The sequence below is a fragment of the Aedes albopictus genome, chromosome 2 (genome assembly GCF_035046485.1).
Source record: "Aedes albopictus strain Foshan chromosome 2, AalbF5, whole genome shotgun sequence".
In the NCBI taxonomy this organism is placed as follows: domain Eukaryota; kingdom Metazoa; phylum Arthropoda; class Insecta; order Diptera; family Culicidae; genus Aedes; species Aedes albopictus.
In genome coordinates, this window is record NC_085137.1 from 408,483,972 (window position 1) to 408,498,085 (window position 14,114).

The 14,114-nt window shown below is 40.2% G+C and overlaps 1 protein-coding gene across 10 annotated transcripts in view; it reads left to right on the forward strand.

The window, feature by feature from the left end:
• The window catches only part of LOC109406026 (uncharacterized), a 143,006-nt gene that overhangs the window by 10,451 nt on the left and 118,441 nt on the right, over positions 1 to 14,114 (forward strand). For 6 of the 10 annotated variants that reach the window (XM_062853405.1, XM_062853407.1, XM_062853411.1 and 3 more), the window contains 3 exons: positions 12,753 to 12,867; positions 12,922 to 13,038; positions 13,099 to 13,366. In XM_062853405.1, coding sequence (XP_062709389.1) covers positions 12,953 to 13,038; positions 13,099 to 13,366 — 354 coding nt within the window. In that variant the 5' untranslated portion in view covers positions 12,753 to 12,867; positions 12,922 to 12,952. Of the gene's footprint in view, positions 1 to 12,247; positions 12,657 to 12,752; positions 12,868 to 12,921; positions 13,039 to 13,098; positions 13,367 to 14,114 lie in introns of those variants that run through there. The other 4 variants (XM_062853414.1, XM_062853410.1, XM_062853409.1 and 1 more) reach the window with 4 other exon arrangements.

The following is a 14,114-nucleotide window of genomic DNA, read 5'->3' on the forward strand; positions in this document are numbered from 1 at the left end:
CTACTAAATGATATCAGCACATTGAGTAAAATTCCGCAGTGCCTAACAACACATACATGAAGTAGTGGTTAGGCGCCGGCTTTCAACGAGGAGAACCCGAGTTCAATTCTCAGTAAGTAAAAAACATCCAAAATTATTTCAAGGTATTAGTCAATTTGGGTTACACATGTACTTATGTCTCATAATAATAAATTACTTTTGAGGACTAAGCGCATTTTTTTCATTTTTTCGAAGCTTATTTTTAAGCTGAATAGCGTTCCTTTCAGCGACACAAGTGTACTTTTTGTGAACTCAAGTTCGGTTAATTACTTAAAAAGTGAGCTGAATAGAGTGCTATTCATCTTCCTTCGAATAGCTGATTAAGCCCAAACATGCTATTTTATCCGAACTTTTGGTTGCTTGGGTATAATTTACATTCACCGCGTGGAGAGTTCACAGCTCACAGCTCGCTCACGACTTTGGTATGCGTGTGCGACCCCAATATTATTCGGCAAAGTTTTAGATAAAACATAAAACTACAGTAGACGTTCGATAACTGCAACATGTTTACGTTTCACTTAGCGAATAAAATTCGATAACTGCAACGACTGACAGACGTCAAAGAACTGTCAGTTGCTGCAGAATGCAGCCAATGTGCATACGAAAAACATCGCACTGCAACAAAAGTGCATGCGAAAAACATCGCATCGCTGTTGACGTTTCGTTTTGAAGGATAGCGGTGCGATAACTGCAAAATTGTTGCACTTAGCGGACTTGCAGTTAAAAAGCATTGCAGTTAAAGCGTTTGCACCGAGCGAACGTCTACTGTACAAGGTTAAATTCATCCATACACTGAAAAACAAGAGAACCCAAAATTGAGTATTTTTAAACTCACTTTTGAGTTCTTTTTTGCATCCCCTTTCATTCGCTCCCTTTATTGTTGTCAGAGAGTGAATAGCAAAACAACCCAACTTTGAGAGTTCGATGCGGGAAGCCAAAATTGAGTAAGTCACATAGTACCGAAAGTTGAGTAATTTTAACTGAGGGTTGAGTAAAATGAACTTCGACTCTAGGTACTTTGGCCGTATGCGCCTAAATGCAAACTACCTACCTCAACATCGACTCCATCAACTCAAAATTGGCTTCCCGCACGCAACCTCGAAGTTGGGTGGAATGAACTCACTTTTAGGTACTTTTGTTTCTCCGTGTACATTGTTTTTCGATAGCATGCTTCTCAACTGAGATAACAGCAAGTAAATGCAACTCTTTGCAAATGAATGATCCCATCCCTGCTGCCACCTAGTGATTGCCCGGTCAAGCACAGTACGTTTAGCATTGGGCGGTTATGTTTTGATGACGATATTTTTCAATGAAATTTGTTCTAAGAGTTACGTCTGTTTCTCTGTGATGTGGCCGTAGGTCGGACCGAATGCAATAAAACATCTTGATTGCTAGACGGTCAAATATTTAACAACTAATAATTTTACTCAAAAATTCAAATAACATAGAAAAGTCATGGCATGCTGGGGTTTGTAGTTGCACCTTCAACAGGTGGTTGTGTTTATAAGTTACGATAATGATCTAAAAAAGAGAGAAAATTGATAAAGTACCTACTGATTTTGCACGACTTGCGAAAAAAATCAACACGATCGAAATGAAACCAATCTAGAGTGCGGTGCTGAAGGAATAAAAATTCCTTCAGGTAATCCCAATGGAGCACCTTAAGAAATTCCAGAAGGAACTCCTAGAGGAACTTACGATGCAGGCATTTCGAAGAAACACCCGAATTATTTTTTTGAAAACCTTCGTTCAGGAAAACCTGGGGGAATTTACGATGGAGCTTTTGAAGGTGTTCCCGAAGGGACTCCTGAAGTAATTCCCGAAAAAATATTTGGAAAAAAATCTCTGAAAAAAATCTTTAAGTGTTACGTACGCGCCGGCGGAGTGGTCGAGTGCATCGTTGCACATTAATTAAACGCGAACGTACAAAACAAACATACTAAAACTTTATTAAAACGAATGAACTAAACAAACATGCATTCGCGGGAAACGCGACAAACTTAGACAAATTTCCGAAAGAACTTGATGGACCCCCATAAGGAACTCCCAAAAGAACACCGGGAGAAATTCTCAAAGGAAGATCAGGTGTTATTTTTGATTGAACTTTTTAGAAAAATCCCCAATGAAACTCCTCAAGGAATTCTCGAAGGAACTTCTGGAGGGATTCCAGAAAGAATTCCTAATTCACGAAGATATACCTGGAGAAATTTCCTCGTTGAAGCCTAATATGAATGCCAGAAATACCTCCTACCAGGATTCCTGAAGAAACTTTTCCAGGTATTTTAGAAACAACTCCTGGTGATAATGCAGAATTTTTTTTAGGAATCCATGGAGCAACACCTGGCTGAATAAGCGATGAAACTCCTGGGTAAACTCCAGAAACAATTGCCGAATAAAAAGTTCGTGGAATTCCCAAAGGAACTCCTTGAGGAATTCTCCATTGAGAAGTTCCCTAGGGGAAGTTCCTGGATGGATTCTAGAAGATAGTCCTCGTGGAATTCCCGAAGGTAGTTTTGGAGAAATTTCCAAGGGATCTCCTTAATAAATTCCAGGATTAGGAATTCATCCTGGAATTTATTAAGATCCCTCGGGAGCTCCTAAATAAATTTTTGAAGAAGTCTCGTATGAACTCCTGGAGAAATTTCCAAAAGAACTCCTGGGGAAATCTCTAAAAGAACTCATGTAGAAATTCCCGAAGAAATTCTTCGAGGAATTCCAGGAGCAACCCCTGGTTGAATTAGCAATGGAATTCTTGGAGGCAGTGCTGCATAAATATTCGGAAAAAATCCTGAAACAATGTCCGAGGAAAATCGTTGAGGAATTCCCAAAGCAAATCCTACAGGAGTATCGCAAGAAACTCCTCGAATTATTCAACAAGACATTCCTTAAGGAATTACCCAAGGAAGTCCTGGAGTGAATCTCCAAGGAACTACTTGAGGATATCTTGAAGGGATTTTATAGAAATTTCAAAGTAAATTTCCGAACTGTTGGAGGCATATCCTGATGAATTCCATAAAGACTCCTGGAGTAATTTATGGTGAAAGTTCTGGAGAAATTTCCGACAGAATTGAAAAAAGAGTTGTCGATGAAAATCTAGGAGAAGCTCCCGGATGAATTTTCGAAGGAACACATGGAGGATTTCTGGAAGCGAATCTGGAAGGCACTCCTGGAGGAAGCTGTGGGGAAATTTTAAATGCTACTCCTTAGGGAATTCTGCAGAGTTCCTTGAGAAAAATCCAGATAAATGCTCGAAAGAACTCCTAAAAGACTTTTTGGCGCAACTCCCGAGCGATCTGCTTGAGAAATTTCTGAAGAAACTCCTGGAGTTGTCTCAAATGGTTTTCTTAGAAAGTTACCAAAAATCTTCCTTCAAGGGAAATTTGAAAAGAAATTCATGCTAAAGGAATCTCAGAATAATTATTATTGCCGAAGTCTTGGAAGAAATCGTTACTAATAGAATCACAGATAGAAGTTTTGTTTTCGAAATCACAGATGGAATTCCTTCTGCCTGAATGCCGGAATGAATTTCTGTAGAAATAATCCTAGAAGAAATTCCTGCTTGAGGAATTCCAGAATGGATTTCTGTTCCCGGACCCAGAAAGATTTCCAGCTAGTGAAATTGACCGAAAAAAAATCTGGAAAATTCCCTAATGAAATCCTTCGAAGGTGCCCTAAATGAGTTTCAGACGGAATATCAGCAATAGAAATCCATGGGCGAATCCCTGTTGGAGGAATTATGTAAGCTAACTTCGCTCAAATAAATTAAAGCGGAATTCCTGCTGAATGAAAGTTCAACACAAAACAACTCTAGGGAACAACTCAAACAAACCCGTTAATGAATCCCAGAAAGAATTTCTGCTGGAAGAATGCCAAAGGTTATTCCTGTCGAAGAAATCTCAAGAGTTCCTACTGGAAGAATCCTGATTAGAAAAAAAGATCTCCTGGAGGAATGCCGCTTCGGTGAGTGTATTCATAAACCCCGAATAAATTCCGGGGAAGTGACAAACGTATTCAAACACTCAGAACATTTTCTTTGCACTTTTAAAATCTAATCGAATAGGTATTTATGAGCTTTTCGATATAAATAAACATGTAAACATTGCCGCCCAACACCAGTGTCGATGCTGGCCGCTGCGTTGCAGTGCGTCAACTTTGAAAATTTTCAAAGTTTAGAACGACTTCAGCGTTTTTAGTACAGTCCGGATTCGCTGGTTGGGTCACGACTGCGCCCCGATTAGCGAATCGTGTTCGTTCGTTGGGGCAACTGACAACTTACTGATCAAAATGTTCTAGACACACGCAAGTGACGAGAAATACGTCACGAAACACTCACATACTTGCGCAATCGTTCTGTATACAGGAGCTGTGATGCGACGGCGGTCAGACGTCAAACTCGTTTTGACATTTATTTTGACATTGACAGTGCTTTTTAGTTGGGTTTTGCCCCAACCAGTGAACATTCAACCATCGATACAGCCCATCTAACGAGCTCTCAACGAACGAATCGTCACTGTACAATAGACCTGTTCACTATGAAAGTTTTTTTCTCCGAATCTCCGTGACACATCAAATTATCATTCCACATGCAAAAACAAGTCTTCAGTCCAAAATTGAGCCAAATTGATAAAGATTTAAAGGTGTATCAAATCGATTTTGTGTTTTTTTTTACCGTTTTCACAGAAATTTACCCATAAATCCAGAAAATTGCTCCGAAAGGGTACCGAAAATACCGTTAGGATATAGTTAGTACAATACTCTACAACTTTGCCGAAGATACTACGGTGTTTAAATTGCTTATTTCGAAGCTATTCAATAATTTTAGTTGAGAAATCACGAAAAAACACGGTATTTTTACGATTTTACATATGAAAGTCATGTAATTTTACATTATTTTACGTGACTAAATTAATTAGCTATTTCTCCTTTGTGTAACGAACATTTCGTCCATACATCGTTTATGTGTAGGAATTCGTTTTCAATGGCTAATTATCAAAAGTATGTCACGTTGATACTAAAAATCGCGTAGAGTTGCCAGCACGAATTAAAACAAAGTTACCCATGATTAAGACGTCTTGCCATCTTATTCTAATGTCTTTTGATTCAAGTACAGTAGACGTTCGCTCGGTGCAAACGCTTTAACTGCAATGCTTTTTAACTGCAAGTCCGCTAAGTGCAACAATTTTGCAGTTATCGCATCGCTATCCGTCAAAATGAAATGTCAACAGCGATGCGATGTTTTTCGCATGCACTTTTGTTGCAATGCGATGTTTTTCGTATGCACATTGGTTGCATTCTGCAGCAACTGACAGTTATGTGACGTCTGTCAGTTGTTGCAGTTATCGAATTTCATTCGGTAAGTGAAACGTAAACATGTTGCACCTATCGAACGTCTACTGTATCAGAAATGGCGCAGATGATAAGGCTCGAGCCTGCGGATCAGAAGGTCCCAGGTTCAAGCTCAAACACATAATAAACTTTTTTTCTTTCTTTGTAGCAGTTAGGATGATGAATCTGCCATGAGCCATGGCCCATGTCTTACACGCAATCTCCCAAATAATGATGATCGGGACCTGCCAATTAAGCCCATTCCAGGACTAGCTAGATAATTAGTTCACTTGTTGACAAGAAATCGTGTCGACGAGATCAGCTGGACGAAATATTGGACATCTGTTTGATATTGATTAATTTAGCTAAAACAATTGAATACGATGCTGGAACTGCTTCTGGATGCAAAATTTATCATACAACTGTGGAGATTACTTGCATCTATCTAGCCACAAGCAACACAACTACACGATAAAGAGAAACTTCATTCTTACTATGCACTCCATGGTTTCGAAACAAGGCTATGATGCCAAATTGCAATGAGATGCAGAGCGTAGTCTCATTAACCCTTATGTGGCCGACAGGGTACCCGGGTACCCAGCACCCATTTAAAGTACACGGTGTAGAAAAAAGCAAAAAGTTTGTCGGACATATAACGGTTAACTTATAGCTGGATCGAGACGCAAAAATCCTATTCCAGGGCTCGAACCTTGAATCTTCGAATCTGCAGTCTCATGCTCAACCATCTACACCAAATTGAAACTGATGCAGATGCGACAAAGAAATGTAATAACGTTTTAATCATGGGTAACTTTGTTTAATTTTGTGCTGGCAACTCTATGCGATTTTTAGTATCAACGTGACATACTTTTGATAATTAGTCAATGAAAACGAATTCCTACACTAAAATGATGTATGGACGAAATGTTCGTAATACAAAGGGGTAATAGCTAATTAAATTAGTCACTTAAAACAATGTAAATTTACATGACTTTTACATGAAAAACCGTTAAAACACAGACAAACAGACGTAACTCTTAGAGAAAATCCATCAAAAAGTTTTGCCCGGTGTCATTTTCGTGAGCACACTGCCACCTGTTGGTAGAACCGCGCGCGACACTGTCGGCCATGATGGATTTCGATTTGACGTTTTGCTGACACGCACACTACTACACAAATTGCCTGTAATTTCCGTTTGCATCATTCAGCAACGTGTACACTGGCAAACGTCAAAGCGATCGAACACTAGCGCATCTGGCGGAACGACCGCGCAAATCAAATGAAATTTGAATTGATCGTTATATGCATGTGCCAACCCGGATAAAAACTAACCATAGGGTGTATGGTGAAAACCATTTCTGCACCATACAGTGTACCAGCTACAATAAAGTGTATTGTGATGAAATCACAGACAAACAGACGTAACTCTTAAAGGAAATTCATCAAAAACTTTTGCCCGGTGTCTTTTTCATTAGCACACTGCCACCTGTTGGTATAACCGCGTGATACACTGTCGGCCATGATGGATTTCGATTTGACGTTTGCTAACACGCACACTATTACACAAATCGCCTGTAATTTTCGTTTGTATCATTCAGCAACGTGTACACTGGAAAACGTCAAAGCGATCCAACACTAGCGCCTCTGGTGTAAGGATCGCGGAAATCAAATGAAATTTGAATTGATCGTTAAATGCATGTGCCAAGCCGCTTTGAAGAGTGTTACGTCTGTTTGTCTGTGATGAAATGGTTCGCTATAGTATACATTTACATTGGATTTTTATGTAACAATATATTATACTGTTTTTCTTACGTTTGAACCATTCACTTTTCCGAAACATTATTTTTCCGTGAGTTTGCAAAGGAAAGCTTTCATAGGAAAGAGAAAAAAGTGAATAAGTTGAAACATCAATTGAAAATCAATAACATGTTTAAATCAGTGGTAAACCAAATGTCCTATTCTAAGAACTGCAGGTCCAAGCAGGGGTCCAAGAGATATGGCGGGCTAGGTGTGTAGAGTGCGATGAGAGAAATACGAATGTAGGCCAACTCGGAATGATGCAGGTCAGATTACCGTAAATCAGTGGATGAGTTCAACACTATTATTTCTGTATTTGCAATCGAATCAAATGCGATTGACAAACTTTATCTTTGACGTAGAGCCATCTTTAACACATGGACTGGACTGAACACTGAAATGACTTTTAATATAGGTTTGTCTGCGGGTTCGCTTTTTAACCTTATTAACTTATACTTGAATCGAACTTGACAGTTTTCTCATGAGTTGTTATGTATTTCCGTGTATTTCAAACTTTAGTCAAACTGGAGCCTCAATATTGCAATAACGGTTAAGCACGCTGTAATGATACTTATGTACCTCGTCACCCACTTCATGCAACTACATTAGTGGTCTAATAATACTTAGTGCGCTCGGCATAGTTCCATCATGCCGCTCAAAGTGTTGCCACAAATAATGCTTAGTTTGCGAAACCCAGTTATCTGGCTGGTGGGGCATGGGAGCCTAAGCTTCAACTGTTAATGCAATCAGAGACTACTCAGACCTCGGCTCAGACTTAGACGTGGGCGATCCAATATGAAGGGTTATCCAAAACGCTCTGGAGAATTCCCAAAGCGCATTCTCATAATGCTAGTAAGCCTAAGATGCCATTAACAGGAGGAAAATGACAAAATAATATAACATTATATGGATTATGTAATGTAAACCAATACAACATAACAAAAGAGAACCATTCCAAAACCATTTAATTAAATGTAAAACCAGTAGTGAAACCACAGAGAGCAGACGTCTATCTTCGCTTTCTGCCTTGTGTAAAACTTTGTAACGGTCATATCAGAGTATGTGGTTATGCTCCCGTTGCGCGGCGCTAGTGTCCCACCACTTACATTGTTGTGTTGTCATATTTGTTTCCAGTGCTCGCCGTTTTTGGCCGTTTGGCGCTCGTGTCGCTTTGTGGGCTAGTGTATTTTACCTATGAACACTGCCATCGTGGGGTCAAATCGACTTTATATGTGGGGCAGTGTCCGTTGGTGTCGTTGAGGTATACATAAATCATTTACACACGATTTCGACGTATTTTTGTTCGAGCTTAAACGTCTGTTCTCTGTGGTGAAACCACCGACGAACCGACGTGACAGTGGTGATTCAAAACTGTCCCCCCCCCCCAAATTTAACGGTCGACCAGCGAAGCGAGCGAACGCTTCTGTCAAATAAGCGCAGACGCGAACCTCTTCCTATATGAATACACGGGGGTTGGAAGTCAGGCGATCAAAACAACGCGAACCGTTGTAGAGGAGGCGGTAGTGTTCGGCTATTTTTCATCATGGCGTCGGGGACAACAAATTTGAATTTATTTGTTCTAGCTATCACGTCGGTTCGTCGGTGGTGAAACTACAATTGAAAACAATATATTTACGGTACATTTTATTGTTTGAAACCATATGTGTACCATACAATGTACGGTTTATTAAAACCCACGTATCAGTATTTATAACAATTCATTTACAATACAGTCATGACTCGCTGGTTGGGGGCTTAATAGTTGGGTGACTTTTTAGTTGGGGCCCCGTTAGTTGAGCTGTCAGCCAACTAAAAAGTACCTGGATGTCATAATTCAATGTCAAACTGAAAATGACAACCAATCTGTAATTCCGAGGGGCGAGCTAATGAGTTTTTGGTTTCTTAAACTATACTGATGATCGAAAAGAATTTCTATTTCATATTTCTTCAAAAAAAAAAAAGAATATGTACTATACTTCGAAACAAATGCAAACATCGGTAATCTTTATTTTGTCGATCATTGAAAGCGTTTTGTGCTTGCTTTTGGTCCGGGTGGTTTCATAAACATCTATATTTTTACTTCAACGACTAAAAATGGGTGAAAATAATTATTTCTCGCATTGGCCATATATGTATCTTGCAAAACGTATCAGTTTTGTTCTAAATGTGAAACAAATTGAAAAATTTTCCTTTTTGCTTCCAACCTAAACATGATTTAAAAAAAACAATGCGCACGCCCCTTATACTGCTGTCACTTCACCCAACTAGCGAATCGAATTCGTTGGTTGGGTGGAGGTTGTGGCTCAACGAGCGGGTTCCGACTGTATAATGTATGGTTTTGCAAAAAAATATATATGGAGAAAAATATTTTTTATATTGTTACGATACTTAACCACCCGTATAGTATATTGTAAAAATCTTATTTACAATATACTGTATTCGTATTGGGTTCTACATTACATTTTATTGTTTTTGTATTTTTATTTTTACAGTGGTGTCTATTGTAAAAATATGGTTTTAAATAGTACTGTTACAATACAACGTTCGGTTTTTCTACTGTATTTTTTATTCGGGAAGCCATTTTAAAGAGTGTTACGTCTGTTTGTCTGTGGTTAAAATATTGAATTTTTTTGCGATTTTTTAACGAAAATTGTTGAATAAATTTGAAATAAGCAATTTAAACACCGTAGTTTCTTCGGCAAAGTTGTAGAGTATTGTTCCAACTATATTTTAACGGTATTTTCGGTACCTTTTCGGTGCAATTTTCTGGATATTGGAGTACATTTTCGTGAAAATGCTCGAAAAAACACAAAATCGATTTGATACACCTCTAAACCTTTATCAATTTGGCTCATTTTTGGACTGAAGACTTGTTTTTGCATGTGCATTGATAATTTGATGTGACACGGGTAGGTCAAAAAAAGTGAACAGGTCTACTGTACAATGACGTAGGGTAACCAATATAATTTGGACCCTCATATATTTTGGACCCCCTGGGTCGTATTATCACAACTTACACAGGTTTAATGATGAGATAACGGAAATTTTTGGAATCATTCGTTAAATAAGATTACTCTGCATGGGCAGCAATCATTTCTTCACTGGAAATATCCTTATTTGCCTTGAAAATATTTTTTGCCTTGTTTTTTGCCAATCTCGTCATCCATGCGAGTGTCGCATCATGTTTACAAAATGAGATTGCGATGCTGAGGAAACTTGCAGATGTAAACAAAAATGTTTATCATTCTAGCGCATTAAATTCGCAAAGTTCGTCTAATCAGCCTTTGTCAATCATGTAATTAGGATGTGATCCAGTATATTCAAGCGTAAAATTCTTCCAGAATAGTTTCAAACGAGTTTAAACACCGGGTGTCCTAAATATGTACTGAAGAGGGTCCAAAATATATTGGGGTGTCCAAAACAGTGAAAACTGATGCTTCAAAAGTCAGTTATTTTCATCAAATTTTCAGCCAGAAATGACCATGCGGGTATTTTTAGCGGACAGTGGAGGCTTTTACGAACATACTAACATCATCATCATGTGTAAATACCCTCTGAATCGGTTTGATTTTGCCTTAAATTCAAACTAATGTCCTCTAGGGGTCCAAAATTCAACCGTTACCCTACGTCACGCAACGCATCATTGTTGCTTGCTGCACTGCACTGAAAATATTCTACACGTTCGAACCACATGTTTCAAACATGAATTTTCACCACTTGGGAAACATCTGAATTTAACGTGTCAAACCAGTCATTAATCTACTTTTCGAAATCATGTGTAAAACACGTTAGTTTGGCATCATAAATGTCAAATTTCTTAGAATATCAGTACCAGGCACCCAGCTGTGGGTCCCTGTTCACCAAAAAATGAAGTATGCTTGGACATACTTAACGCGGGCGAGTTCGGTGATGTACAGTAGACGTTCGCTCGGTGCAAACGCTTTAACTGCAATGCTTTTTAACTGCAAGTCCGCTAAGTGCAACAATTTTGCAGTTATCGCACCGCTATCCTTCAAAACGAAACGTCAACAGCGATGCGATGTTTTTCGCATGCACTTTTGTTGCAGTGCGATGTTTTTCGTATGCACATTGGCTGCATTCTGCAGCAACTGACAGTTCTTTGACGTCTGTCAGTCGTTGCAGTTATCGAATTTTAGTCGCTAAGTGAAACGTAAACATGTTGCAGTTATCGAACGTCTACTGTACATTACGTTATAGGCGAACCATCTCCATTATCGATACATAAACATACTTTCAAACACGATAAAATCATGTGTAAAAGACAGTGGTTCAAAACCTCAACTATTCAACATCTGATTCAAAGGAAATACATGTTAATATAGCGTGCTGTTTTGAACGATACATTAACGTGTAAAAGAACATGGATGAGGCGTGTCGATTATTTTCAGTGTGAAACCCATTGCATCAAACCGATCTGTCAGTTTAAGTTGAAGTCGAAGTCGACGCAGCATTGTGGCTCCCACTTAACAGTTGTCAAACCACCGCAACTTGGCAAGACAAAGTTTGCCGGGCCAGCTAGCATCTAATAAAAAAAAACATCGCATCCGAGAGTCGCCCGTGGTCGTTTCGGTGCAGTGTATTTTGAACAACGCGCATGGGGCACTGCATGAAATTCTTTCCTTCTCTTTCACTCTTACAGAAATTTTGTAAACAACAAGGCCAAGAAACTTCAAAATCCCATACAAATTCAAAGCAGTGCAGAGCTTGGTGCAGAGCCCTATAGCGATTTCGATGCCTTTCGACTTGCGGGGATAGAATCCTGTTTATAGATTTTTTTTCTCGATTTGAGGGGGTTAGAAACAAAGGGGCGTAAGTGACAAAAACACACTTTCGAGTGAATGAGGTTTAATGTTTTTTTTTATCCTTTTGTTTCATTGCAACAAAATGTATGAGTCGAAGTTTCAAAATCCACCTAATTTCCATCGATTTGTTGTAATTGTTCAAATAATCATCTTAAGAAAATTCCCGAAAGCTTGAAATGTGAAGAATTTTTTGGTAAATGCTCGGCTCAAAATCGACAAAAATGGTCACTTACACCCCTTTGCAGATGGGCCCCTCATTTAGAGCCGATGCACACGAGCGTTAATTGACGCTGCGTGAATTCACGCTGCGTCGCCGCAGCGTTCCTGTGGGGCATGCGTTGACATTGCGTGCCGCACACGGTGCGGCGCGGTTGCGGTGCGGTAGCGTTGCGTTCTCGTGTGCATCACCCCATTTGATTGTGTGTAACTCAGGACGCACTTGCGTGCACGCTGCGTGGACGCGCCGCCCGTGTGCATCGGCTCTTAGATTCCATCACTCGTCAGCTGTCAGTGTTCGCGTTTGGTGGAAGTGCATCGATTTTGCTATCAAAATTTAATCTAATCTTATTTAACGTTTGCTCTGATTTGTATTTGTTTCCTTGCGTACTTTATTTATGATTAGGATTTGTGGTTTGTAGACTGATGAAAGAATCCCAAGACAAAGCATCGGAGGTGATGTAGCTCTTGTCAAACGATCGAATCGTCGACGAGAAAACTAGTATATTGTGATGAGTAATACCTAATTTAATGTTGTTTATTTTTCGATAGCCCTTCCCCGGGCCGACGGCCAGGAAGAAGCTGGAGAGGATCAACGTGTACAGCATGAACAAGATGATGCCACTTCGGTTTCCAAGCGCAAGTATATCGCAGGCTCTTCAGAAAGGTTTGTGAAGTTTTCATTCGACGACGTTTACAAGGTTTTTAATGATTATCCTAGTTTGAGATCAACCGGTGTGAGAACCAGAAGAATGGAGTCCCAAAGTCCGCCAAAGAAGAATGAAGATGAAGCCACTTCGATTAACAAGCCCAATGATATCCCAGGCTCTTCGAAAAGGTTTGTGAAATTTTCATTTGACGGTGTTTGCCAGTTTTCTAATGATTATTCTATTTTCAGGTCAACCAAAAGCCCGCCAAAGCAGTGCTGCCCTTGTGATGATAACTTAAACCCAGAAGTTGAAAAACGTTGGATCAAAGATAAAAATCAATACTTGTGTTCGAAATGCGGCGCTATTCCACCGGTCAGATCCCACACACCAACCGGCAACGACAGCTTGCCACAATCAGCCTTAAATTCAAGCCAATTAGCAATCGAGCATGATAAAAATGAATTTACGGAACGTGAAGCAGATTCCTCCAAAATAACAGGATCTCCACAATTGAAGGTGAGTCCGCAGGTGAAAAAAGATGTGACCCACAAAAACAGCAATCTCTGGGTATACTTTGGAATCCCCTTGGTGATTGTTATTGTGTCCATTGGGATTGTGATATGGTGTGGCTTCCCATTCGGTCTGCAACCGAAAGAAAATTCCCTCAAGCAAACAGGATCCAGTTGCGAAAATTTTCTCCAACTTCGCTCCAAGTATCCCGAGATGGACGACGGGTTGTGGTCCACTTTGATCGTGGGCGTCAAACGATCCCTCAACCAGGACCCGGGCGAGCCGGCCACTTTCATCTTCTTGTACAATTCCTCCAGCGTGGGTGAAATGCTCCTAGACGACGTCACTCGCATTGCCATCGATTGTTTCGGCAGCAAGGGAGCCATGTGGCGCACAAGCAACGACTTCAAATCAACCGAAATCGCCGAGGACTACGGAAACGTCCTGGATCGGCACCGGGAAGAGCTGAAATCGCAAGGGATCCTTGTGGTGCGCGATCTAGACCAAGTGCCCCCAACGGCGGCCAAGATATTCTTCACCATTTGCGACACGTACGAGCCGTTGGTACACAAGGCGATGATATTCTTCACCATTGATATCTCCCGGCAGCCGGAGCAGGTTGTCGAGCAGGATCGCAGTGCCACCTCGATCGCCGAGGACATTTTGAAGGGTTTGTGGCGCAAGGAGCTGCAACCGAACACGCTGAATCCGCTGGTGGTGCGACTGACGGAAAACGTTTTCCGGATTGACTGAT